Here is a 23,735-nt window from a genome sequence, read left to right as displayed (position 1 = left end):
GACATGATGAGGACCAAGCATGAGTAAATAACTCTTGGGGCAAAAGCCAATGAATAAGGGCCAATTGGATATCGTATCCAGATAAACTTTATAAAATTTTAATTTAATTTATCTAAATTATTTGATGGGACAGACCAATCAAACAGACCTAATTTAAATTGACAGAAACCTGAGGGGCGAAATAAAAGTAACCACAATTAATTTGGGCAAATTGAAAAATTTCTCCCCGTTTCCGTTATAAAATCCCGCCATTTACCATTCGACGGGCGCAGGAGCCTTTTTGACAAAGGCCACTGAAGGAAAATAGAGGACGGGAAGTGGGCGATGGCGATGGCGGAGCAGGTGAAAGCATAGCACATACTCATCGAGCACCAGGGATCACGTCGCAAGGCCTCATGGAAGGATCCCCACGGCCGTATCATCTCAGCTACCACCGGCGACGCCGCCGTCAACCAGCTTCTTTCCCTTCGTGAGATCATTGTCTCCGGCGAGGCCTGCTTTCAGGACGTCGCGGCACGCTACTCCGATTGCAGCTCCGCCAAGCGCAGTGGCGATCTCGGTCTGTTATCTTTCCTATCCGCCCTTCCGTGCCTTCTAGGGTTACCTTACTGGACTTTTTTCTCCCCCACTTGATTGGACCAACTTTTTATTTTTCTCTCTGAAGATAATCAACACCGACTATCTTCTTGGATGGATTCCCTTTTCTCCTTCCTTCGATCTATCGGGTTGATCATTTGTGATTTCCATAACCTCATATTTCTGTCTCCTCAAGGGTAAATTTATTATATGTATACTTCTTATATATGCCTTTTTCAACATACCTATTTAGTCTTTTAGGTTTAATGCCGGGGGTATTACGGATTTGATAGCTACATGGTAGTGTACAATTAAAGTTTAGAGCATTGGATCTTCTAGCGGTTGATGTTGATAATCTTTGTATATGGTTAGTTGGAACATGATACTCCGTATAAGAGAATTTGATTTAGGAGATCTTTTCAGGACAAGATGGACAGTTTTAATAGTTTGGTGTATGATGTTGGGGTTAATTGAGGTATATTTCCATCCAAAAAATTATTCGTTCTTGGTGACTTTCTTTTTGTATAGTTAAGAAGAAACCAGAATTTTTACTAAATTTGTCATCATGTAACCAGGAGAAACCATCCTTTATCTATCTGTTCACTTATACTACCCGATATGAAAGTTTCTATAAGAATGATTGCACTTGTGTACTAATTTTCATGAGAACAGGAAGAAATAAAGGCTTAACATTTTAACTATTTAGGGTTAATTATATGAATCTCATTACCATTGAATTCTGTGTAAGATCATGCTGTTATTGCTTAGAAGTCATTTAGGTGTATATCAATTTATGTTGCTTGAAGTTTTCTCCCACTATCTATCAAACCTACAGGTATGTGTGAGGTGGATTCTGGATCTCCAATTAGCCTTATCTTCAATTGTAGTTAGTCTTAATTATCTAATTATACATTTTTTGGTCATGTTAGAAAATATATGCCATCTTAACATATTTCCTTGCTTTTATGGATCCTTCCAATCCCGCATGAATAATATTGCTGTAAGATTATTAGAATATTTATCCTATCTTAGTATATTCCCTTCCTTTTTATAGCCACTCGCACTTTGCCTATATGATATTGCTCTATGTCTATCCCTTTTGATAATTGCAAACATCTACTCCTGAATTCTCATTTTACTCTATTTTTTAATGCACTTGTTATGTGCTCTAATTTAATTTTGTAACTATTTCCTTTTAGATTTTGAAGTCTTTTACTTGATCATGTGGTCATCCATATATCATAGGTATTGTATGGTATTTCATGATCAACTGATATTTAAATCATTAGATGATTCATAAGAATTGTTGAGAATCAAATAACGTAATGCGAATAGAGAACTGCTTATTTGTTTTGAGAAAAAAAGTATATTTGTAATCAAAGTTCTGAAAAGTTTTAAATTATTTTTCATTAGAAAAATTATTGGCATATGTATAATAAAGCATACCAATAAAACTAGCTCATGATAGTTTCATCTAAAAAAAATTTGAATTTTTTTAATGTATAGCCGTATAAACAAATTATCTGGATGCATAGGCAGCCGGGTCCTGTATATTGAAGCCAACAACATACAGGGAACCACATGCTATATGCGATGTGGTCTCTTGTTGCGAACTCCTAGGTGATATCTGTTTGAGATCATGTAATCAAATAACAGAAGGTAACATAGATATAGGTCGAGATGTAGTCAACTGTCTGTTCATTTGGTAGATGTATAGTTCATTTGTACTATTTGGACTTGATTTCATAGTGCACATAAAGGCAATTACTTGATGCTTTACTTTTGTTCTTATGTAGTCGATTTCACAGTGCACATAAAGGTAACTACCCAATGCTTTACTTTTGTACTTTTATTTGGTTGATAGTTGGCAACATTGACTGATCTTGATACAGATTGGCTGATTTGAATCAAGCTCAGTCTAGGTCAATCCAATTCCTTGTGATTTCTCAAATGCCACTCCCAGGATCTTAGAAATCATGGTAATTAAGTGTGAAACTGTTGGAATTTGAGTGAATCAAGCAAAATTGAGTGAGAATTCAGGAAATCAACTGAACTATAGCAAAATCACTTGATTTCGATCAATCTTTTCAATCTAAGGTTGTCCGGATTGAGATTCTATTTTGAAATGCAAAGATGTTCGTAAGTTCCGATCATATGATCGGAGCACAGGATCCTAATATTCTACAAATTTAATATTAGAACTATATTTGACTTTTAGCATTTATCAAATGCATTAATTTTCAATATCTAGTACTAATCTAAATATTTTAAACATTCTAGCATTGTGAAGGGTAAATCAAATTATTGAAATATAAATATAAGACAAATACTTCTCAAATTTTAGTATTTGATATTTATATGGAAAGAAATAAGTTCTATAAGATGAATGATAATAGCAATAATAAAAGGAATTGTTCTACTTAGTAGGTAAAAATAATTTTATAAAACTGAAATGATTCTAAAATTCTGGCATGAAAATAAAAATATTTATTAGTATCAATACCAAATCTTTAAAATAATAAAATGTCTAATTGAATATATAGTCTATCATGATTTTCTAGAATCTACTGCTCCCTGATGCTCAGTTGAACTCGGTTCCTTTGATTGCCCTTTGTTACGAGTCCTTATCCTGAGCTTTGCTTCCCACTCCTATATTCGTTTGCCCTGCCCTTTGAACCCGTCATGGGGTTGGTTTCAGCTGGCACATGTTGTGATGAAAGGTATGCACTACTCAATGCTGGTGATAAATGTTTGGTATGGATGAGATATAGGTGAAACATGTATTTACTTCATACCGACCTTATTTCAATTTTAAGCCCATGGGCGGACTGTATGTTTTGCGCAAAGCAACACAAAATGAATGTTGAGGTTGTGCTTGTATGACTTTCATTTCAGATATGGTGCAGCTGTTTTAGGTTACCATGTACTAAGGTGTAGCTTGATTTTAAAAACCATGCTTCAGTTACATGAATGTTGGATGCTAACGTGAAGTAAAGAGTAATCTGATTCAAAAAAGGAGATTGATTTGGCTTTTGGTAATAACTCTTTGCTTTGCTTGCAGGCTAACAGCGTAAGTTGATTTGTTCAAGTCAAGCCTTAACCAATTAATCCTGTTCTCTTTAATAACCCCACTGGTAGCCTAATTTTGTTTGAGAGAGAAAGGGAGAAAACCTCCATTTGTACTATTTGGACTTGGTTTCACAGTGCACGAAAAGAAAAGTTAGAAACTATTATCTGCTATGTTTTTGTTCTTATGGTCACTACTTTTTTATTCATATTTTTAGTTGTTAAAGTTTGGTTACACCAAATTGCTCGAGTTGCTTTATTTCTTATGGGCTGCATTTTGCCAACCCTCAGTCATCTGATTGTGCCTTTGGAGGAAAATCTAGAGTGATGCTCTCACTTAAATCACTTTGAATGATTTGTGAGAAACGCTTTCTTTCAATTCTTTTATAGGCATTCTCCACGCCACTCGTGTTGGTTATATTCAAGTGTAAAGCAGACCGAAATAGAGTCATCTCCTCTAAACATGAGCAGTTTAGATGGGATTGTTTCGGCGCACTGTTTTTCTCTCTGTTTTTATGATAGGAAAATATAAAATGATTTTGTTCGAAGTATCGCTTCCACTGATTAATCATGGCCATCTTGCGACACTGTTTGATATTTTGAAATGCTGCAGGTCGGTTTGGACGTGGACAAATGCAGAAGCCGATCGAGGAAGCTACCTTTGTACTAGAAGTTGGCCAAATTAGCGACATCATCGATAGTGACAGCGCTGTACGTATCATTGTGAGAACTGGTTAATGTGTTCCCAGGAAAAATGGAACATTGTTCAAACTTGATTATGTAGATTTAAGCGACAATTTACACAGGCTTGTAGTATATTGTTATCATTTTTCGTGGACGATCCTTTTGTCACTAGAAATTGATAAATCCTTTCAGATAGTTCTCTTAGTTTTAATTTTGGTTGTTTCAGAATTACCTATTCATTGTTTTAACAGTCCAGGGTATAAAATTTTGACCTTTGGTTGGAGCTCACTTATCCATTGGATTAAGTGCCTTTGAGTGCCAGATTACTGTGGGTCGAACCGCTTCATATTCAGCCTCGCTCGCCCCTGTCTGCCACCAGCCATGGCCTCATCCGTAGCACTTCCTCCTCCCGCCTACTCAATCCGCTCGCTTCCTTCGCCACCGCCTCCTGCGCTCTCCGCCGCCGCATGGCTCGAAACCCTCCGCTCCCATGCCCGTGCCAACTCCTTCCACTCCGCCCTCGCTACTTATGTCAACATGACCTCCGCGGGTGTCCCTCCAGACCACTTTGCCTTCCCCGCTGCCATCAAGGCTGCCGCTGGCATCCCCGACGCCTCCGTTGGCCGTCAACTCCACGCCGCCTCCGTCAAGCGCGGTTACCACACATCCCCCGTTACCGTCGCCAACACTCTCGTCAACATGTACGCTCGCTGCGGCGACCTTGACAGCGCCCTTCAGGTATTCGACCGTATACCCGAACGGGATCAGGTGTCTTGGAACTCCGCCATCGCTGCACTCTGCCTGTTCGAGCTTTGGGAGCTCGCGCTCGAGGCCTTCCGGTCCTTTCAGGAGGAGGAATCCATGCCCCTGAGCTCCTTCGCCCTGGTCAGCGCCGCCCTTGCCTGCTCCAACCTTGACCAGGGCATCGGGATAAGGCTGGGCAAGCAACTCCATGGCTACGCCTTGCGCAATCAATCCTATTACAACGGGAAAAGATTCGCCTTCAATGCGCTTCTCGCAATGTATGCAAAGCTGAGAAGAGTGGACGACACAGTAACCCTCTTCGAGATATTCGACGATAGAGACATTGTTACTTGGAACACCATGATCAGCTCTCTCACACAAAATGATCGATTCGCTGAAGCGATTGTGGTCCTGCACGAGATGGTGCTCGCTGGAATTAAACCCGATGGAGTCACATTGTCTAGTGCCCTCCCTTCTTGTTCCTTCATGGAGATGTTGAACGCCGGCAAGGAGATCCATGCCTACGCCTTTAGGAACGACGAGCTGTTCCTGAACACCTTCGTCGCCAGTGCTTTGGTCGATATGTATTGCAACTTTGGATTGGTCGAGAGGGCTCGCGTGGTGTTCGATAAAATACTCAACAGAAGGATTGGCCTTTGGAATGCTATGATATCTGGCTATGCTCAGAATATGCTCGATGATGAAGCGTTGAAACTCTTCATCGACATGCAGACTGCGGGGTTGGTTCCCAACGAGACTACTCTGGCAAGTATCCTGCCTGCCTGTGTGCGGTCCGAAGCTTTCCCCAACAAAGAGGACATACATGGTTATGTGATAAAGCGGGGGATGGAGGGAGATAAATTTGTGCAGAATGCACTTATGGATATGTACTCCAGGGTGGGGAAGATTGACATATCACAGAAGATCTTCGCTGCGATGGAGGACCGCGATGTGGTATCTTGGAACACTCTGATCACTGGCTGCATCATTTGTGGGTGTTACTCTCAGGCATTTCGTTTAGTGAACCAGATGCAGAAAAATGGAAACTTCATTGAGGGAATTGATAAAGAATCACAGCATTATAAGCCAAATTACATCACCCTCATGACCCTGCTGCCTGCTTGCGGGTCTCTTGCAGCACTAGGAAAAGGGAAGGAGATTCATGGCTATGCTATCCGCCAGGGATTAGATTCAGATATTGCAGTAGGCAGTGCATTAGTGGACATGTATGCAAAATGTGGTTCCTTAAGCTTCGCAAGATTGGTGTTCAATAGAATGCCTAAGCGGAATGTGGTTACTTGGAATGTTCTCATTATGGCATACGGGATGCATGGGCAAGGAGAGGAAGCAATGGGTCTTTTTGAGCTAATGTTAGCTAAAGGTGAAGCCAAGCCAAGCTCGGTCACAATTATTGCAGCTCTGGCAGCTTGTAGCCATTCAGGGATGGTCAGTCGAGGCATGAAGCTATTTCACACGATAAAAGACTGTGGAGTCGAACCAGATGCTGATCACTATGCTTGCGTAGTCGATCTCCTTGGTCGAGCGGGGAAACTCGATGAAGCATATCGACTCATCGTTTCAATGGATAATGAATTGGACAAAGCAGGAGCTTGGAGCAGTTTGTTAGGTGCTTGTAGAATTCATCGAAATACCGAGCTAGGAGAAGTTGCAGCGAAGCATCTGTTCGAGCTAGAGCCCGAGGACTCGAGCCACTATGTGCTTCTTTCCAACATATATGCTGCATGTGGGCAATTTGACAAAGCGATGGAGGTCCGAAAGAACATGAAGCTGAAAGGTGTTAGAAAGGAAACAGGTTGTAGTTGGATCGAGGTGGGAGATGATGTCCACCGCTTCACGGCCGGGGACTCTTCACATACGCAAAGTCCAGAAATATATTCGTACCTCGAAAGTTTATGGGATAGAATGAAGAAAGAAGGTTATGTTCCTGATCTGTCCTGCGTTCTCCACGACGTGGAGGAACATGAGAAGGAGGTTCTTCTTTGTGGGCACAGTGAGAAGTTGGCCATATCATTTGGCATACTGAATACTCCTCCTGGCTCAACCATTCGGGTCGCAAAGAACCTGAGAGTTTGCAATGACTGCCATGAATCATCCAAATTTATTTCCAAATTAGTTGGCAGGCAAATCATCCTTAGAGATACAAGGAGGTTTCATCACTTCAAAGATGGATCTTGTTCTTGTGGTGATTATTGGTAAAAAAAAATGGTCATGCATGTAATGGAAGGAGCATTTTTTAATGTTTATTTTAATATAGGAACGCTTTTAGATTTTTTAATTATTCTTTTGGGAAAAGGCGCTTTAATTTAGAACGGCGGAGCCTGGCTCGTAGTTAAAACTGCAACGGTCATCTCTGGGTCTTCCACTGCTCTCGCTCACTCTGCCTGCTTCCTCTGCGCATCCATGGGCGACTCCAAGAAATCTTCATCTTTTGGCTCCGAGCGACGCATATGGGAGCGGATCCTGGAAAGCCTAGTTACGGCGATGCGATCCCAGCAGTCGCAGATCAAAACCCTAGTCCGCGATCGGGAGTACCTCGAGCGGTACATCGAAATCATGCACGACCGTTGGGCGTCCAAGGATGAACTCCTCCGCTCTCGTATCGCTAAGGTATTGCCGCAGTGGATTCCATCTCTGATAGTCGAAATCAAGAAGCTCATCGGTTTTTTTTCTAGGGTTTATTGAAAGTTTGTTTCTTTTCTTTTCGGGGTTGGTAGTTGAATGAGAGGGAAGAAAAGGGCCGTAAGGTGCAAGCGGCTGTGTTGGATCTCGCTGTTGGGATTAAGCACAGAGAGGCTCTTCGCTTCAAGAAATACCATGGTTAGTTTTCTGATACAGCGGCCTTTTTCGTTCTTACATTATGCTTCTTGGGTTAGTTTCCATTGTGTCCTTTGGATGCGTCTGAATCCAAACATACTGTTGTTATCCACATAGTGGTTTCGTAACGTGATCTGCCAGCGTGGTCTTCTGCCAGTCTTTCTTATTCGTATGTTTTTTGGTTCTGGGTTTGGCGTTACGTTTCTAAATTAAGCACTTTTTTGCATTCTTTTCCGCGCTGATCTTTTTATGATAAGGAATTCTTTGTTTTTTCTTCATACTTGCTCGTTATGTGGGTAGAATATATACACTTTTAAAAGAAAAGGGGGGAAAAGAATAAATTATGTCTTTTAAAAGGTGCTGTGTATAATTTTTAATATCAAAGTTGATTGATATGAAACCATCTGCGCTTCTACACATTCTTATTTGCCTCATGCTATATTTATCAGAGCAAGCCGAGAATGATTTGGAGGATTTATATGCATATGCAGAGACTTTAACAATGGAACTTTCAGTGCTTAAGGTATGACTATTTGGATGCATATTTCAACTTTTTGCATGTGTTGAAAATGGGTTTCTCTTTTTGTTTTCCATTTTGTAGGAAAAACTGAAAAATAATGATGCTGAAAGAGCAACGAGTGAGGCTGATCATTTGATAGCAGCAGATGACTCGGAGAGAGGTAAAAGCTCTTCAACAGCTCTAAGAGGAGAGCTGCAAAAGCTGAAGCATTCTTACAAAAGTCTTAGCTCAAGGAAGGAGGCCGAGGTCTCTGCTTTGATGGCAGAAAAAGATTTTGTATGGAACCAGTTAAACAAAATGGAAAGTGATTATACTAGCCTCCTCAAGGCTAAGCGAATAGAAGTTGAACAAGCTAATGAGACCATACAGAAGCTCCAATCCAGTCTAGAAAATTTGAAATCATTAATCAGTGAGAGAGATGGAGCCATTGCTAAATTGGAAGCTGAAAGGGCTATGCTTGGGTCAGATTTAAGATGTCACACTCAGGAAGCTGAAAGAACAAGCAAAGAAGTGGGGAAGATTCAATGTTCTGTAAAAAAGTTGGAGTTATTGGTAAAAAAAAAGGATAAGATAATTGAAGATTTAAAGAGTAATCTAGCTAACGTTGAGCAGAATTTTAGCAGAGATAGTAGCAGCAACTCAAGAGTTTTTGCAGACCGAAAATCACAAAGAAGATCAAATGATCCTTTAGTCGCACCTGAAATTAGTCAACCAAGAAGGGGTTCCAGGAAACGTAGTTCAGAAAGTCCAAAAGTAAGCAGGAGTAAAAAGCAGAAAACTGGTTCTAAAGACCCTTATGCATCACACGCTTCTTCTTCAACAAATGTAAGTTTTTGCATGACGAGGAATTAATCCTCATTTATTCATGTTGTCATTTTTCTCTTTGCAGCATTAGCTCATTCTAACTGTTAGATTCTTTCTTATTTCTATTTAATTTTATCATCATTCTGAACTCTACTTTGGGCATATTTATCTAACCAAACTGGAAAGGCTCTAGGTTACTAGTTCACTGGCCAAACTAGTGGGTCAATTAGTTGAATTGTTGAATCAGAAATCAACCCAGTCAAGCTAACTAAAATTCAGGAATTGGGTATTAAAAAATTAAGTTATATATATATATATATATAATTTTTTTAACCTGAAAAATAAATATCTATGATGATATTGAATGTTAATTTAAATACCAAATAGAGGCTATGACTTGTAAATTATAAATCAATCACAAAATTACATTGCAAGACAAATTATAAAGGCATTTAATTATATATAACAATCAAAAGTTATGCAATTTTGTATGTGAAAAGGTTATAACTCCTATCAAAGCATACTGACAAAATGATACCTTTTGGCAGCACTTCAGCTGGTGCATAGGTGTTGAAATAAACATGAAGGGACAAAGAGTGATTTAGAGAATTATTTGTCAGAGATTCATGATTTTGATTATTGAAAGATAGTTTTATCCTTGATTTATCAAATGACAAACTGAGAGATAGTTTTGGAAAATTTTAGCTTTGACGAAAACTGGCCAGGTTTTGTCACACCTGCTGGTTTGACAAAAATTGGCTTGTTAAACTAGTTTTTTACTGGTTCAATTGCACAACTGATCGACTCATAGAACCGAACCAGACTGGAATCTGGGTTCAATGATAGTCCTGGCTAGTCCTTTCGTTTTCACCATTTCTGCTTTCTTAGTTCTACATAATTGGTGAGTTGGTTAATATTTTCTCCTTAATTCCAAATTTCCAGTATACTTTTTATGAATAGATGTTTTGAGATCTTGTTCTCAAGTTATATTGCTTTAGCTTTGATGCATTCTGCTCTCGTCATGAAAGTTAATCTAAGTTCTAATCTCATCAAGAAAGTTAATCTAACAAAATAACATTTACCTCAGACACTTCAGCTACGTTCTAAAGAAAGACAGACAAGGACCATGTCACCAGCAGGGAGTCCAAGATTGTTTTCTTCAAATTTCAAGGTTCCCAAACTGAAGGGATCGTCTCCTAGAATCTCATAGTTGGAAATTTCTAATTATGTTATTCCTTCTGATCTTATTTTTGTTCTTTTAGTTTGTATGATTAGTGTACCTTGTGTAATATTCTATTGTTATTTCGTAAGCTCCATGTATTTTCCCTGATTTTTGTAATCTGCATGAAACTTTAAGGACTAATGTATAAACATCATTTCTGCCAAAAAGAACTCTCAACAGTGTGCATATGCCTTTCTAAAGTTATAAGGCGTCATAATGCAAGTATATTTGATAGATAGATGAAAATATACTATTCTATTTGTTTCTCATAGTTAAATTTCAGCGTAATCTACAAAGGTCATTGATTGTGTGCCATAAAATGTAGCTGTTTGTATGATCATTCAACACTAATTTAATCCGATGCCTCTTCATGTAGAAATCAAGTGCTTTTGTGCTGGAATTTTGACTTCGCAAGTGCAGATATGATTACGGTAACATCTCCATTTCAAACTATCTTGGTCTTAAGAAATGTCTTCAAATTGTCTGATTACGTATTGTATAGTCCATCTTGGTCTTTAGTGTTGTACTACTGCTAACTAATCATCCTCTTTTGTATTGCACAGTATTGGTGTTTTTGAGTCGCAGGAATAGCTATGAATTTTCATGGAATTTTATGAGGCGATAGTAAGAACCAGTAGTTTCCCATGGAGAACAGATCTTTGATCTTAAAACACAAAATCTTGAATGAGAAGATATAACAGGGTGCCGGGGCACTCAGAGTCCATTTTAAAGACCAGCTGTGACGAAAGGAAACCTTATCCCGACAAATGTAAGCAGAGAACCAATTTCCAATGTAACTTAATCAAACTTGGATTTAATGTATTCAAATTTAGATTTGAATAACTCAAACCAAACTCAAATTTACGTTTAAGCTATATTTCAATTTTACTCAAATCAAGATAAAATTTGAACTACTTAGAACTAAACTCAAACTCGAATTTTATTTCAAATAAACATGGAGCTTAAATTATTTGTATTTTTAAACTTTGAATCAAATTTGAATATCTCATATATTTTTTAAGTTTGAATTCAAATATTGATATTTTTATTCAGTTTATTTACACCCCTAAGTAACACTATTTTAATCTAGACATTTTAGGAGCCTAACACTATCTTGAATTTTTTTTACTTATGCTTGAATTTAATGTTTTTTACTAGTATCCTTATATGTCTCCTATCACGATAAAAGGAACCCTTCACATTGCATTTCAATCATCCAAGATGCAAAAGGTTTAGTACCGTATTAAGTTTTATGTCTAAGCAAGAAGTTTTAAAACGCTAAACTTCTTAAGTGTTTGTGGGATTTGAAGTGTCTACTTTTTCTTATCCACCAAAAGTTCTTTAGCAAGTTGAGAATGCTTCCAAACTCCTCAGGTTTGAGTCGCTCCTTAACCATTATTATGTGGCCCAACTTTGGACACCAAAAGACTCCTTACAGGTAGGTCCACATGGATCTCCAAATGACGAGAACACAATTCATGACAATTCTGAATCACCATCCCAACAAAGCTGAAGGCTTGGAAAAAAGAATAATAAATAAGTTATAATCAAATTTAATGCCGATCAAACTTCATAAAGATGAATCATTAAGCAGAACGTGCAAAGATCAGTCTTTTATTTTAGTGGAAAACTAGACTAGAAACTGGTTCTACAAGTATTTGCTCCAAACCCAATGAAGCATGAGTACCATTTACAACGTACCATTTGACGAGCAACAAAATTTGTTGCGTTGCTTCTAATTAACGAGAGACAGAGAGTTCTATAGCCTTCACTGTGTCTTTATTTTTTTTACCGGAGAGAAGGCTGCTTGGATTTCAGCCTATTCTTGTTCTGCAGCAGTGCAAACAGGGAGGTCCTTGGCAAAGTGGGGTGGCGCACTGAGAATCGGGTTGCGCTCAAAGAAGTTCACTGGCTTGAGGTCGAAGCTCGCTGACACGGTTGGCATGACCGGGAAATCTTCTTGGCACGGAATATGGTGGAATCCCATCGTGTACCACAAAACTATGTCCCTGTTCTCAATCGGCCGATCTCTGCTCGTGCAAAAGAAAAAGGAAAGATTAAAATTAATCGTTTCTTCATGGATTATTAATGTTGCATTACCTCTCCGACCATTCGGCCAACGTGTCATCTCCCTTGCTCTGGTAGACAAACAGTCCTCCAGCCCATTCTTCGGTCTTGTTGAATTGTGTAACCCAAATCTAACAATGTCGAAATCAATGAGCAGCTAGCTTGGTTTAGTCCCAATCTAAGGACGATGAAAAATGCAACAGTTAATGCAGGATATATGGCGTAGCTAATTGCCTGATTGTTGGTGAATGCGCCTCTGCGTTGCGGGGGATCGTCAGGGTCAAGCAAGCTGGCGGCTGTGCCGGCCGGAACAACCTTGTACCCGACGGGGTTGCCGACCCCGGTGGTCCGCGAGGGGTTGATGACGTGGAACTCAGCTGGCTTGTAGAGACTGAGTTTGACCTGCGCTTCCTTCTCCGTCCGGGCGACGCGGCGAGTGGCCTTGAGGTAGCTGGTTCGCGGAGACTCCTTGCTGCCGGTGTCCTGGCGTTCGAGGTCGACCCGGACGAAGGAGTTGTTGGTGCCGTCGACGTCGAGATCGAGGTGGAAGGTGATGAAATGGTCGTGGATGACGCCGACGATGTTCTCGGCGAGGATGGTCCCGTAGGAGTCATCGTCGCTGGGGAACTGGTTCAGGTGGGAGTACTGGGTTCCTCGCACCATTAGAATGCCGCTGAGCCCAACCTGCTCAATTCTCAAATCTTAGTTCCACAAACAGAAAGAGATTACATAAGAAAATGATTTCGTAAGATCATAAAGTGATGGCCCTTTCAACCATTTTTCCCTTATGTTAAGATATTTCCATGGCTGATGCGATGTACCACTGTGAAGTCCTACTCAGTGGACTTCATTGTCATCATTCGTTCATGTCTGCGAATGCGGCCATTTGCTTTTGATCATTTTTCCACTACCATCCAACACTCGTCTCAGGTCTGACGCATTGCGTGACATTTGCAAAGTTGCAGGCCAAGCCAAGAACAGACGGAAGGAGGAAAGAAGACAACAAGAACTTGCTCGATCGAAATACAAATAAACAAATTAAATAAATACATTTTCACAAACCTGAGCACGTATGAGTCCATCCGTCTGGAAAATCCAGTCGACGATATAGTCGTAGTTGGCCACCGATGCTGCCATCCTGATCACAAGCGTCACTTTTGGCCTCGCCTCTCGGATCTGCACCAGAGTTTACAGCTTAAATGCTCTTGTCTATAGTTTAATCTTCATTTTAACTGGAAATCAAAATTTCAGAATATAAATAATGAGAACAAATTTCAGAGAAGGAGCAGACCGGCAAGCCAGTGATGGGGCTCTCAGAGTGGCGCCAGGCGATGTCGCCGGCGTAGCTCTCGTAGATGCAAACCATGTTCTCGCGGACGAAGGGCCGGCCATCGGCGGCGGCGAAGACGCCGTCCATGTAGTAGGCGTTACGCGGGCAGTCGTTAAGCGGCACCAGAGGCATGGCCTGCAACCCAAAGCCGTACTCGCCGGCGTCCATGTAGGTCTTGAAGTACCAGGCCTCCGTTGGGTCCATGTAAGGCACGAACAGCTCCGACACGAAGCCGCGGTGCAAGACCCCACGCCACTCCCCGGTCTCCGGGTCTCGCACCTTCGCTCGCGAGATAACCACTCCGGCCCGCGCGTCCGCTCGCACGTGCATCTCCCATCCCGCCCAACGCACCACGTGACCCCCATCACCGCCTTCCACCTCGAACCCTCGCCCCGCCGGCTGCTCGATCGAGATTGGCTTCAGAGGCAATCCCCCTCCGCCGCCGCCGCCGTCCACCGACCCGTAACGGTAATCGGTCCCTTCCGCCTTGGGGATCGGAATATCCCGTCCCCGATCGGAAATCTCGATCACCTCCTTCGTGTCTACGTCCACCAGTACAGTCAACCCCTCGATCGGTCGCATGTAGAAGTTGGCCGTGCCCTCCGACGTGTAGCACTGCACCTTCACAAGCCGCCTCTCTTCCTCTGCTGATCCATACCACCCCAGCGACAGCGGGAGGCACGCGAGGTCAGCGAGCTGGACTCCGCGAGCGATGACAGTCCGGTTGAAGGCCGCGTCACCTAGCGGCGCCACGGTGGAGGAGGTCATGTCGTCGATGTTCATCGTTGGATAGCCGGACGCCGGGACCGGGAGAGAGGTTACGGCGCCGGAATCGAGATCGACTTCGAAAGCGTAAGGTTTGCCCTCGAAGCGCGCGACCGCCGCGGCGCGGCGGGAGGGGAAGGGGCCGCCGTTGGACCAGGCCTCGATGGCAGACTTGTCGGGCTCGGCGAGGGCGAGAGAGTGAAAGGCGACGGCGGAGGGGGCGTTGGAGAATGGAGGCTGCGCGAGGAGTAGAGATCGCGCCGCGTTCATCTCCCGAACTGTCAGCGGGTCGAGCGGGTGAGTGGGAACGGTGTTCGAGTGGCCTCGACCGCTGGAATCGGAGGACGGCGATGTGCTGGAGGGAGAGGGACGGTGTTTGGAGGAGCACCAAAAGGAGAAACGGGTGCAATCGAGGAGATCGACGCGGCGGTTGCCGGCGGAGGCGGGGAAGAAGAGGTGGATGGTGGAGCGGGAGAGGAGGAGGAGGAGGAGGGCGGCGAGGAGGAGGAGGAGGAGGCGGACGGAAGGCGGCTCCATGGGCCTAGTTTTCGAGCTGGTATCTCGCTCGCTCGCTCGCTCCGGTTCACTGCACTTGGAGCTTGGATGATGTGGTGGAGTGGAGTTAAAGAGGGATAAGGGAAGACGATGGGGCCCACATCTTTAATTTTTTTTAATGACATCAATTAATTGCCAGGAAATTACAAGATTAATTATCTTCCTAAATTAGAGTAATTCTGAAGTTTGCCCCTTAATTTGTTTTTACCAAATGGGAAAATTCCTAAAATGACCTCGAGGGCCTGATTTCAAATTGTGGAAGAGTCGTATTTTAAAGAAATATCTTCGTCAATGCCAATTTGTCTGATTGTGGTGTTGGTGGGATAGAATAGAAGAAAATTATTGAGTGGTGGGATTTGATAAGACAAATTCGTGACGCATGATTTGATAAAAATCAATTTTAAAAGGCGCATGTTATTTAAAATTGAATCAATCTTTTCGAGACTTTCGGATTCTCTAGCATTCCCAAGTTTTCAAGGAAGCACGCAACTTGAAGGACTTGAGTTGTTGGAATCTTTTAGTACTATGGAAATTTTGCCTGGACGTGTCACACTGTCACGTGTAGCATGATAAATATATAATATCTTTTAAGATTCTCTAATTTTGAGCGGCACAGTGTCTCTGAACTGCTCCACGCAATTCGACGAGTTGATACTCGATTATTAGATTTATAATAATGAATTAAAGTTTGAATTTTCATGGAGGCCTGCCTTTGGAAAATTAATTCCTCTCGTAGAGGAAGCTATTTGGTATTGGTATTGTGATTTTGGGATGGACAGAGGCAATCTCAATAAAATTGAGATAATATATTTTTTATAATAGTCAATTATAACTTTTTAATTTATCTTTTTATAAATGATTATGAAATTGATCATGTGAGACCGCTAGAGTAACGAATTTTACCTTTTGTTGAAGTAGAGTAGATAGTGGTAAAGTATCTGGGATGATCATTATCATCTTTTACAAGAATAGATTTATTTGAATTGAATTGGCTCCCACGGATATAGTGAAGTTGGTACTCGAGTGGTAAATTTGTAATAATGGAGCAAGGTTTGAATTCCGACATGTGCATATCCTTGGGAAATTAGTTCCTCCCACCTAGGAGGCAACTCAGTATCATGATTTACCTTTCTTCCATAAGACCTTACGGGCTGACAATGGACGAGTCTGAGCGTTATCACAAATTATTACAACAAATTCATTTGAATTGCCTCCACGAGCATAACTGAGTTAGTACTCGGGGTGAAAGATTTGTAAAAATAGAACAAGGTTTGAACCCTTAAGGGTGCATGCCCTTGGGGAAGTAGTTCCTTCCACCTATGAAGTCGCTTGGTATCATGATTTACCTCTCTTCCACAAGGCCTTGGGACGAACAGTGGAGGTGTGTCTGAGGTGAACATTTATCATCTTTTGCAACAATAAATTCATTTGAATTGTCCTCACGGGCATAGTCGAGTTCTCGGGTGGTAGATTTGTAATAATAAATTCATTTGAATTTGCCCCATAGGCATAGCCAAATTAGTACTTCAATGGTAGATTTGCAATAATGGAGCAAGGTTTGAATCTCCATGGGTGCATATCCTTGGGAAAATAATTCCTTCCACCAACAAGACCACTTGGTACTGTAATTTATCTCTCTTTCACAACACCTTGGGGCGAGTAGTGGAGGGGCACCTGAGATGAGTGTTATCATCTTTTGCAACAACATATTCATTTGAATTAGTTCCTTACACTTACGAGGGCGCTTGATATCATGATTTATCTCCCTTCCATAAGGCCTTGGAATGAACAGTGAAAGGATGTCACAGGTGAGCGTTATCATATTTTGCAACAATATATTTATTTGAATTAGTTCCTCTTACCTAGGAAACTGCTCAGCATCGTGATTTACCTCTCTTCAACAAGGCCTGGGAGGGCAGGGGAGTGGAGGGGCGCCTCGAATGAATGTTATCACATTTTGCAACAACAGATTTATTTGCATATTCGAATTCCCACCAATGAATGCCCTTGGGAAATTAGTTGCTCCCACCTAGGAGGTCGCTCAATATCATGGTTTACCTCCCTTTCACAAGACTTTAGGATGGGTAGTGGAGGAGCACGGGGGTGAGCGTTATCACTTTGATATAACAACATATTCATTTGCATCTTCCATAAACTTTTCCCTTAGAGCATCCGCAACGCTCGTGGCGTTATAACGCCTTTAACCAGTGGTCGATTGGGTCCACTAAAACACGTGGTTGAGTGGTGGTCGACCAGTGGTCGACCACCACTCACACTATGCAGCCTCTACCCACGCGTAACATTTAAAAATAAAAAGCACGGGCCCACCTATTAACACGTTCAGGAATAATACCTCACTCCTCTCTCACTCCTCCCTCACTCTTCCACGTCTTTCCTTCGCTCCTCCAATTAACGACCATTCAGTACCATGATTTACCTTCCTATCATAAGCCTTGGGCCTTAGGACAGGCCGTCAGGCCATGGAGGAGAGTTTGGGGTGCCCGTTAGCACCTTTTGCAACAACAGATTCATTTGCATCTCACATTTGACAATTAATGATGCTGGTGCGCCATGTCAGGAGTCATTTCGCTTTCTAAATTTATTTAGTAGACAAAATGTAAGGTTGAATTGTCCTCCCCAATTAGTCGATGTAAATTGTGGTACAAATTTATTTGCATCTTGCCTCCCACGGGTGTAGTCAAGTTAGTACTTAGGTGGTAGAATTGTAATAATGGAGCAAGATTCAAATCCCCTAGGTAGAGTTGTCAAACGGACTAACCCATGACAAGATGGGACAAGCCACTAGAAACTCATCATATGACGGAGTGATGACAGATTGCCCCCACCAACTTGGCAGATTAGAAAATCTCCAATCCAACCCAACCCAAAGTGGATTGCGGGTTAGACAGGTCAACCCATGAGTCTGTCAAAAAAAAAATTAAATGTAAAAAATATTAAAAATTTAAAGTTTGGATTACAGTTTAAATTGGTCAAATTGAAATTTTTAAGATTGAATTATGGTTTAAACAGGTCAAATTAAACCCACTAGTTTTCTATTTAATTATAAATTTTAAAAAAAATCTCAATCCATGGGTCAACCCAAGTCCGCCACGGACAAACCCATGCAGGTCATGAGCCTAGACAAGTTTGCCCATCTGAATCCACCTTAAAATGGATTAATAAAATTCAACACAACTCGCTTAAATGACGGGGTGGGCCAATCAGATGAGTCCAAACCAAATTGAGGATTATACCCCTAGGGTTCATTCCCTTATGAAATAAATTCTTCCCACTTTACCTCCCTTTCACATGCCTTGGGGCGGACCGTGGCGGGTGCTTGGGGTGCATGTTAGCTCCTTGTGCAACAACAAATTTATTTGCATCTCACGTTTGAATAATTAATGATGTTGGGGCGTTATGTTAAGAGTTATCTCGCTTTTTGAATTTATTTAATAGATAAAATATAATATCCGATCGTTTACCCTAGGATTAGTAGGTGTAAGTTGGATGTCTGATACAAATTCATTTGCATCTTGCTCCTTCCAAGGACATAGCGTGGTGGTAAAAGATAAGGTATTTTTTTCCAAATATTTATTGTTCAAAATTCACACAATGCTTGCATACAATATTTGAACAACTAATAACGTTGAGATGTCATGTCAAGAGCTATCTCACTTTTTAAATTTATATGCAAGATGCCCTATCAACATTTGAACATCTAGTCAATATAAACTAGATAGTTGGTATAAAAAAATAGATTCATTAATTGTATCTCTTTTCAATATCTTTAATAATATATTCATATAACGAGGTTCTTATTTAATGAGGGTTTGATTTTCACGTCAGATATTTCATACATCTACGTAGTGCCATTCATGATATTGAGTTGTCCATTATGATCTATTTATCCTTTTTTTATTTTAATAGTTGATAAAAAATTTTCATTGAATTGATCGTCTCGATTAATCAATTTAAAAAAATTAGATAGTTAGATTTAAAAAACACAACAGATTCGTTTGCATCACTCAATATAAAAATATTTTAAAATAGTAGTATTTGATGGGATCGAGTCATTTGATATGACAGTGAGAAAAATAGTATATTAATATTTCAACAGTTGCACAATTATTGGTATTAATATTTCATCTATGTGGACAATGACACAAATGGTTATCATGTTGGATAAAATCGATGGAGATGAGTCGACATGAACTCAGATAGATCGATTATAGTTTAAAATACTTAATCGAGGCACAAAAAGAATAAAGAAATTGCCACTTGAAGTAGGAATCTGACTCACACCACCAAGCACTAATGAGTGAGTTTACCAACTTTTCGATTAAGGTATGATCATTTGTCAGTGCAGTTTAATATCAATAATAATTTTTATTGCATGCATAGAGTTAGGGATAATTAATGTAACATATATATAAATAGACAGGTCTCAAGATTGAAGGGAAGAAAGGGGGGATTTTATTTAAAATCTATCTTGAAAAAGCCTATGATACGCTAAATTGGGCTTTCTTAGTGAAATTAAACCACCCTGGCCTAGCCCGTTTCCCTTGGAATTAAGCTATGTTACAACGGGCTTACAACAATTATAGCAACCACAATGATAGTAAAATTATGTTAATTTTATTAAAATTATAATACATGAAATATTTTTTTTACTAATTTAGTTAAAAATATTCAAATAATCAAAATTAATCCAACTTAGAGATAGCTACTATAATGCGAAGTAAATTATAGTAGTTATATATGGTCATAGTAAAATTGGTTCAATTTAATTAAATTATAATATATTGAACCTTGATCAAAATTATTTTATATATATATTTATTTATTTATTTAAAAATAACAAATTGATATAGGGGGAAAAAATAATCAAAGAGCTCAAACACGTACTAATACCACTCAATCCATTGTGAACTGTCAGCGTCGGCATTGGTGAAGTGTCTTAGAGCATCGCTCCGTTAATGGAGCGTTAATAACTTCTCTTAGGTGACGTGGAGAGGTGATCTTCGTGTTCATGTGGCAAGAGGTGGGTCATGCATTTTTTTTTTATTTTTTTAGGTGTTATAATGAGCTAAGGTTGCAGATGCTCTTGGAACCGCATTTATTTGTCCCTCCAAATTTTTTATTTTTTATTTTTGCTCTCAAAATTTATGTGCCTGGAAATAATTCCTCGTCCAACGCACATATACCAATACTTTGATCCCAATTAACCAGGGAGAATCAGGAAGTTAAAACACGAAGCATATAAATTAAAGATATCGTTTAATTATTCTACAGAAGATTTCAATATCATCATTAATATTATATATATACATTAATTTATAGGTAGAAGAATTAGTGTCATTGATTGTTGCAGATCCATACTGTAATTTAGAGTTATCGATCGGTGCAAGTAGCGTTCAAAATGGCGCACGGTGGGGAACGCCCTTTCTCCTCTTGACGCGCGGGTGGTCGACGGCGGCAGGCGCCGACGATGGGGTGCAGACAGCTGGGGAGCTCTGCGTCACGTGGCTCTTCTCGCTCTCTTGATCACTCGAGCTCGTTGCGGACGACGAAGCCGCAATTGATTTCTTCTTCGGCGGCTTGTTCTTCCCGGGGTCAGCGAACTAATAGAACAGGCATTTCCAGGATTGGAACAGTTAGCGCGCGAATTAATACTCCGGACGAGAAGTATTGGGATTAATTTCGTTTGAGGAAGAGGGAGGAGGACCTTGCAGCCGAGAGAGCAGAAGCGGAAGGAGTCGAGCAGGCTCCGGTCGCAGATTTCGCAGGTGTTGGTGACGCCCTTGCCTGGGCGCGGCTTCGGACGCTCGTTGAGGAAGACGACGCGGGCGCTGTTGATGATGTAGGTTTGCACGCCGGCGATATCCAGCACCTTCTGTATCTCCGAGACCCTGATCACGTCGTGGTACGACGACCGCCGGATCTGCCGCGAATGCATCGAGCATTATTAGCGTCCATTAAACAGTGAGTCAGAGAAGAAACGCGTCGGAGGAGCTTGCAAAGGTGGGGGAAGAAACAGGAAACCCAAGAGGATTCGAACTGAACCTGGATCGTATGGTGGTCGCGGTGGTGAGCGAGGCAAATGGAGCAGAGAGCGGCGTTGGCGCAGTCGAGGCAGTACATATTGCACTCTCTCTTATGGGGATATGAGTGGAGATTGCATAGTACAAAGAAGCGCGTCGCCAGCAGCGGCCGCAACCACCGAGGCCACCGGTCGTCGTCCTCCGGCCCTCCTCCTCCCTGCTTTAAATCAGTATCAGAAACCACAAACTTTAATCGAAGGAACACGAAAAAGAGGTGTTTTCTCACCATGATTCGTCTGTTCTTGAGGTTGAGCTCTTTGAAAGGGGATTCGTGGTCGATCGCCATGTCGAGAAAAAAAAAGGCGGCGAGAGGATGCAGGGATGGGAGGAAAGCGGCGGGAGAAGGCGGCTATGTAGAAGACAGAGAGAGAGAGAGAGAGAGAGAGTCCTTATCTGGTGTGTCTCGTCCGTGTAATATGGAAGGAAACATTAACTTTTTTTATTTTGAGGGAAAAAAAGGTGAGAATTAATTTCATTTATTGGTTCCAACAATTTTCTATTTGGTTTACTTTACTGTTTTTTCCCTTCTGAGTAAATTTACTGAAATGAGACCAAATCAACTTGAGCAATGAGCTTATAAAAAAAAACTTAATCTTAAATTATTTCAGCTGAGGAAGTCGTTTCAGATATTTTCGCTACCTTATGATTAATCCTTGCTCATAAAATAAAAGCTTGATCTTAAAATCAGTGTAGTGTTATAGGGCTCAACGTGGAGGCAAGCAAGGCCTCACTCAGTTCAGAGCCAAGCAAGGCCTTAGCGTGGACTCAGTTCAGAGGTGATGACTTCCATACTGTCTTGCTAACATCATTTGTTTTAAGAAAGAAAAGAAGCCATTTATGCATCAAACTAGCTACATCCATCTTTCTGAAACTTACCCAGCTCGATCATCGAACGGACCATTTATTTCATCATCTTTCTGAAACCGACCGATGATTCAACTAGAAAGTGGAAAGTGGGACATTGGAAATTGGTCAGAGGTGGCGGCGGAAGGTAGGTGGTGGAGGACTTTGGGACGGAAGACTAGTAGAGGTAAGCGTGTCGTGGTGTGGCAACGTTATATTAGATTATTAGTTAGTATATTTATGTATCCCCAAGAGAGGGGATGGTGAAGGCACGATGCCGCAGCAGAGCGCGTGCGTGACTGGTTCATGTCGTCGTGAGTTGTGGATCTACCACCACACTCCACAGTAACAGACGCCACAGCATGACGACAGCAGTGAACAAGTAGGAGGTAGGTAGGTCGATGGATTGGCGTCAGGCTGACGCGTGGCAGTCGTCGATTGTGTTGTGGACCATAGCATCCACCTCAATTTCAGACCAACCAAAAACGTTGATGTAGACCAATTTAGTTTCGTACGGGTCAACCTTTCTAAAATCTCGGACAATTGCTCCGGAAACATCCTTAATTTGATTAATGAACACTGTTTTTTTTTTTAAAAAAAAATAGATTCTGTTTCCTTTTGGAGATGAGAAAATAGGAGAGGAAGTTAGACAGAGAAAAAAGAGAGGCAGAAAAAAAAGATAACAGAGGAGAAATAGTTGCGCAACTGGATTGCACGCCCTTGTTAGTGCACGCTCTCGCTAAATATATATTAAATTATATTTTAATCATAACTTATTTTGATATCGTACAAATATTTATTTTTTCTGGTGTTCACTGCAAGGTGTTATTCTTCGTATTAAATGTGAAATTATTCTCTCTATTTGAGACGAGTGCACTTCTCTAGTAATATTGTTATATGTAGCCATAATGTATTTATTAACGACAATTTTATATGAAAATATCATTACACAAGATATTTTTAGTTTTTATATACTAAGGAGGTATACAAAATTATTCTTTAAGAAAAATATGATTCCATATTACAACTATAAATGTATAAGACTTATGTAGTACTATACCCTCTAATCTCTAATGATTCTATATTTTTATGCTTTTACATAATCAGTGATCATAACGATTAAAATGTTCTCGACATAAATTTTTAAATTTAAAATGGGTTATAAACCGTAACCTTGTTTAAATAATTTACAAAATTATATATATTTATGCAATCGAGCCATAAGCCTTTTGTCATAATAAGATTGCAAATAATTCAAGATAACCATAATTCACTTTACAAACAAAACTAAATATGAGGATTGGTCGGGAATGATATTTATTAATCTTGCCTTACGGAAATAAAATACTAAAACAACATATTTTTGCAAAAAGGTCTTTTAATAATGCTACAAATGATAAAGGTATGATATAGTAACACATTGCCACTCAGATCAAGGTAGGCATGCCAACTATCTGATTAATCTCGGCTAGGCACAATCCGAGCCTACCGAACCAAGTTATAATCCCATCAAGCTGAGTCTGACCCAATGCCAACAGTGCCATAGAGGTGCTACCCGACTTGAACCCCACCTGTGGCTCGGCATGGCCGGCCATTCCACGTCGCAAGCCCTCCAATTCAGTT

General features: G+C 40.8%; 4 protein-coding genes and 1 pseudogene across 5 annotated transcripts; 3 read left to right on the top strand and 2 right to left on the bottom strand.

Moving 5' to 3' along the window:
- The first annotated feature begins 324 nt into the window (after positions 1-324).
- On the top strand, positions 325-4,512 carry LOC141841291 (peptidyl-prolyl cis-trans isomerase Pin1-like; annotated as a pseudogene).
- A 194-nt stretch (positions 4,513-4,706) lies between these two features.
- Positions 4,707-7,340, top strand: LOC141841289 (pentatricopeptide repeat-containing protein At3g57430, chloroplastic). The gene has a single exon (XM_074729434.1). The coding sequence runs from the start codon at positions 4,708-4,710 to the stop codon at positions 7,285-7,287; it is 2,580 nt and encodes an 859-aa protein (XP_074585535.1). The 5' UTR covers position 4,707; the 3' UTR covers positions 7,288-7,340.
- A 149-nt stretch (positions 7,341-7,489) lies between these two features.
- Positions 7,490-10,606, top strand: LOC141842013 (uncharacterized). Its single transcript, XM_074730225.1, has 5 exons — positions 7,490-7,698; positions 7,806-7,908; positions 8,355-8,428; positions 8,507-9,250; positions 10,317-10,606. The coding sequence occupies exons 1-5, from the start codon at positions 7,492-7,494 to the stop codon at positions 10,437-10,439; spliced, it is 1,251 nt and encodes a 416-aa protein (XP_074586326.1). The 5' UTR covers positions 7,490-7,491; the 3' UTR covers positions 10,440-10,606.
- Positions 10,607-12,152: 1,546 nt separating this feature from the next.
- On the bottom strand, positions 12,153-15,194 carry LOC141839206 (amine oxidase [copper-containing] gamma 1-like). Its single transcript, XM_074726900.1, has 5 exons — positions 13,810-15,194; positions 13,581-13,694; positions 12,753-13,202; positions 12,552-12,649; positions 12,153-12,481 (listed from the first exon to the last, which is right to left on the bottom strand). Exons 1-5 carry the CDS (start codon positions 15,148-15,150, stop codon positions 12,271-12,273), a joined length of 2,214 nt encoding a protein of 737 aa, XP_074583001.1. The 5' UTR covers positions 15,151-15,194; the 3' UTR covers positions 12,153-12,270.
- Positions 15,195-20,433: 5,239 nt separating this feature from the next.
- On the bottom strand, positions 20,434-21,572 carry LOC141839169 (protein RGF1 INDUCIBLE TRANSCRIPTION FACTOR 1-like). Of its 2 annotated transcripts, none has more exons than XM_074726859.1 (4): positions 21,496-21,572; positions 21,232-21,429; positions 20,894-21,109; positions 20,434-20,789 (listed from the first exon to the last, which is right to left on the bottom strand). In XM_074726859.1, the coding sequence occupies exons 1-4, from the start codon at positions 21,553-21,555 to the stop codon at positions 20,583-20,585; spliced, it is 681 nt and encodes a 226-aa protein (XP_074582960.1). In that variant the 5' UTR covers positions 21,556-21,572; the 3' UTR covers positions 20,434-20,582. The 2 variants fall into 2 exon arrangements, with proteins under 2 accessions (XP_074582960.1, XP_074582962.1); XM_074726861.1 differs by having other exon boundaries at positions 21,232-21,426.
- Between the last annotated feature and the right edge of the window lie 2,163 nt (positions 21,573-23,735).

This window comes from Curcuma longa, chromosome 11, assembly GCF_044706935.1.
Source record: "Curcuma longa cultivar G26 ecotype Majalengka, Jawa Barat chromosome 11, ITB_CL_G26_1.1, whole genome shotgun sequence".
In the NCBI taxonomy this organism is placed as follows: Eukaryota; Viridiplantae; Streptophyta; class Magnoliopsida; order Zingiberales; family Zingiberaceae; genus Curcuma; species Curcuma longa.
This window is presented reverse-complemented; position numbering and strand designations above follow the sequence as displayed.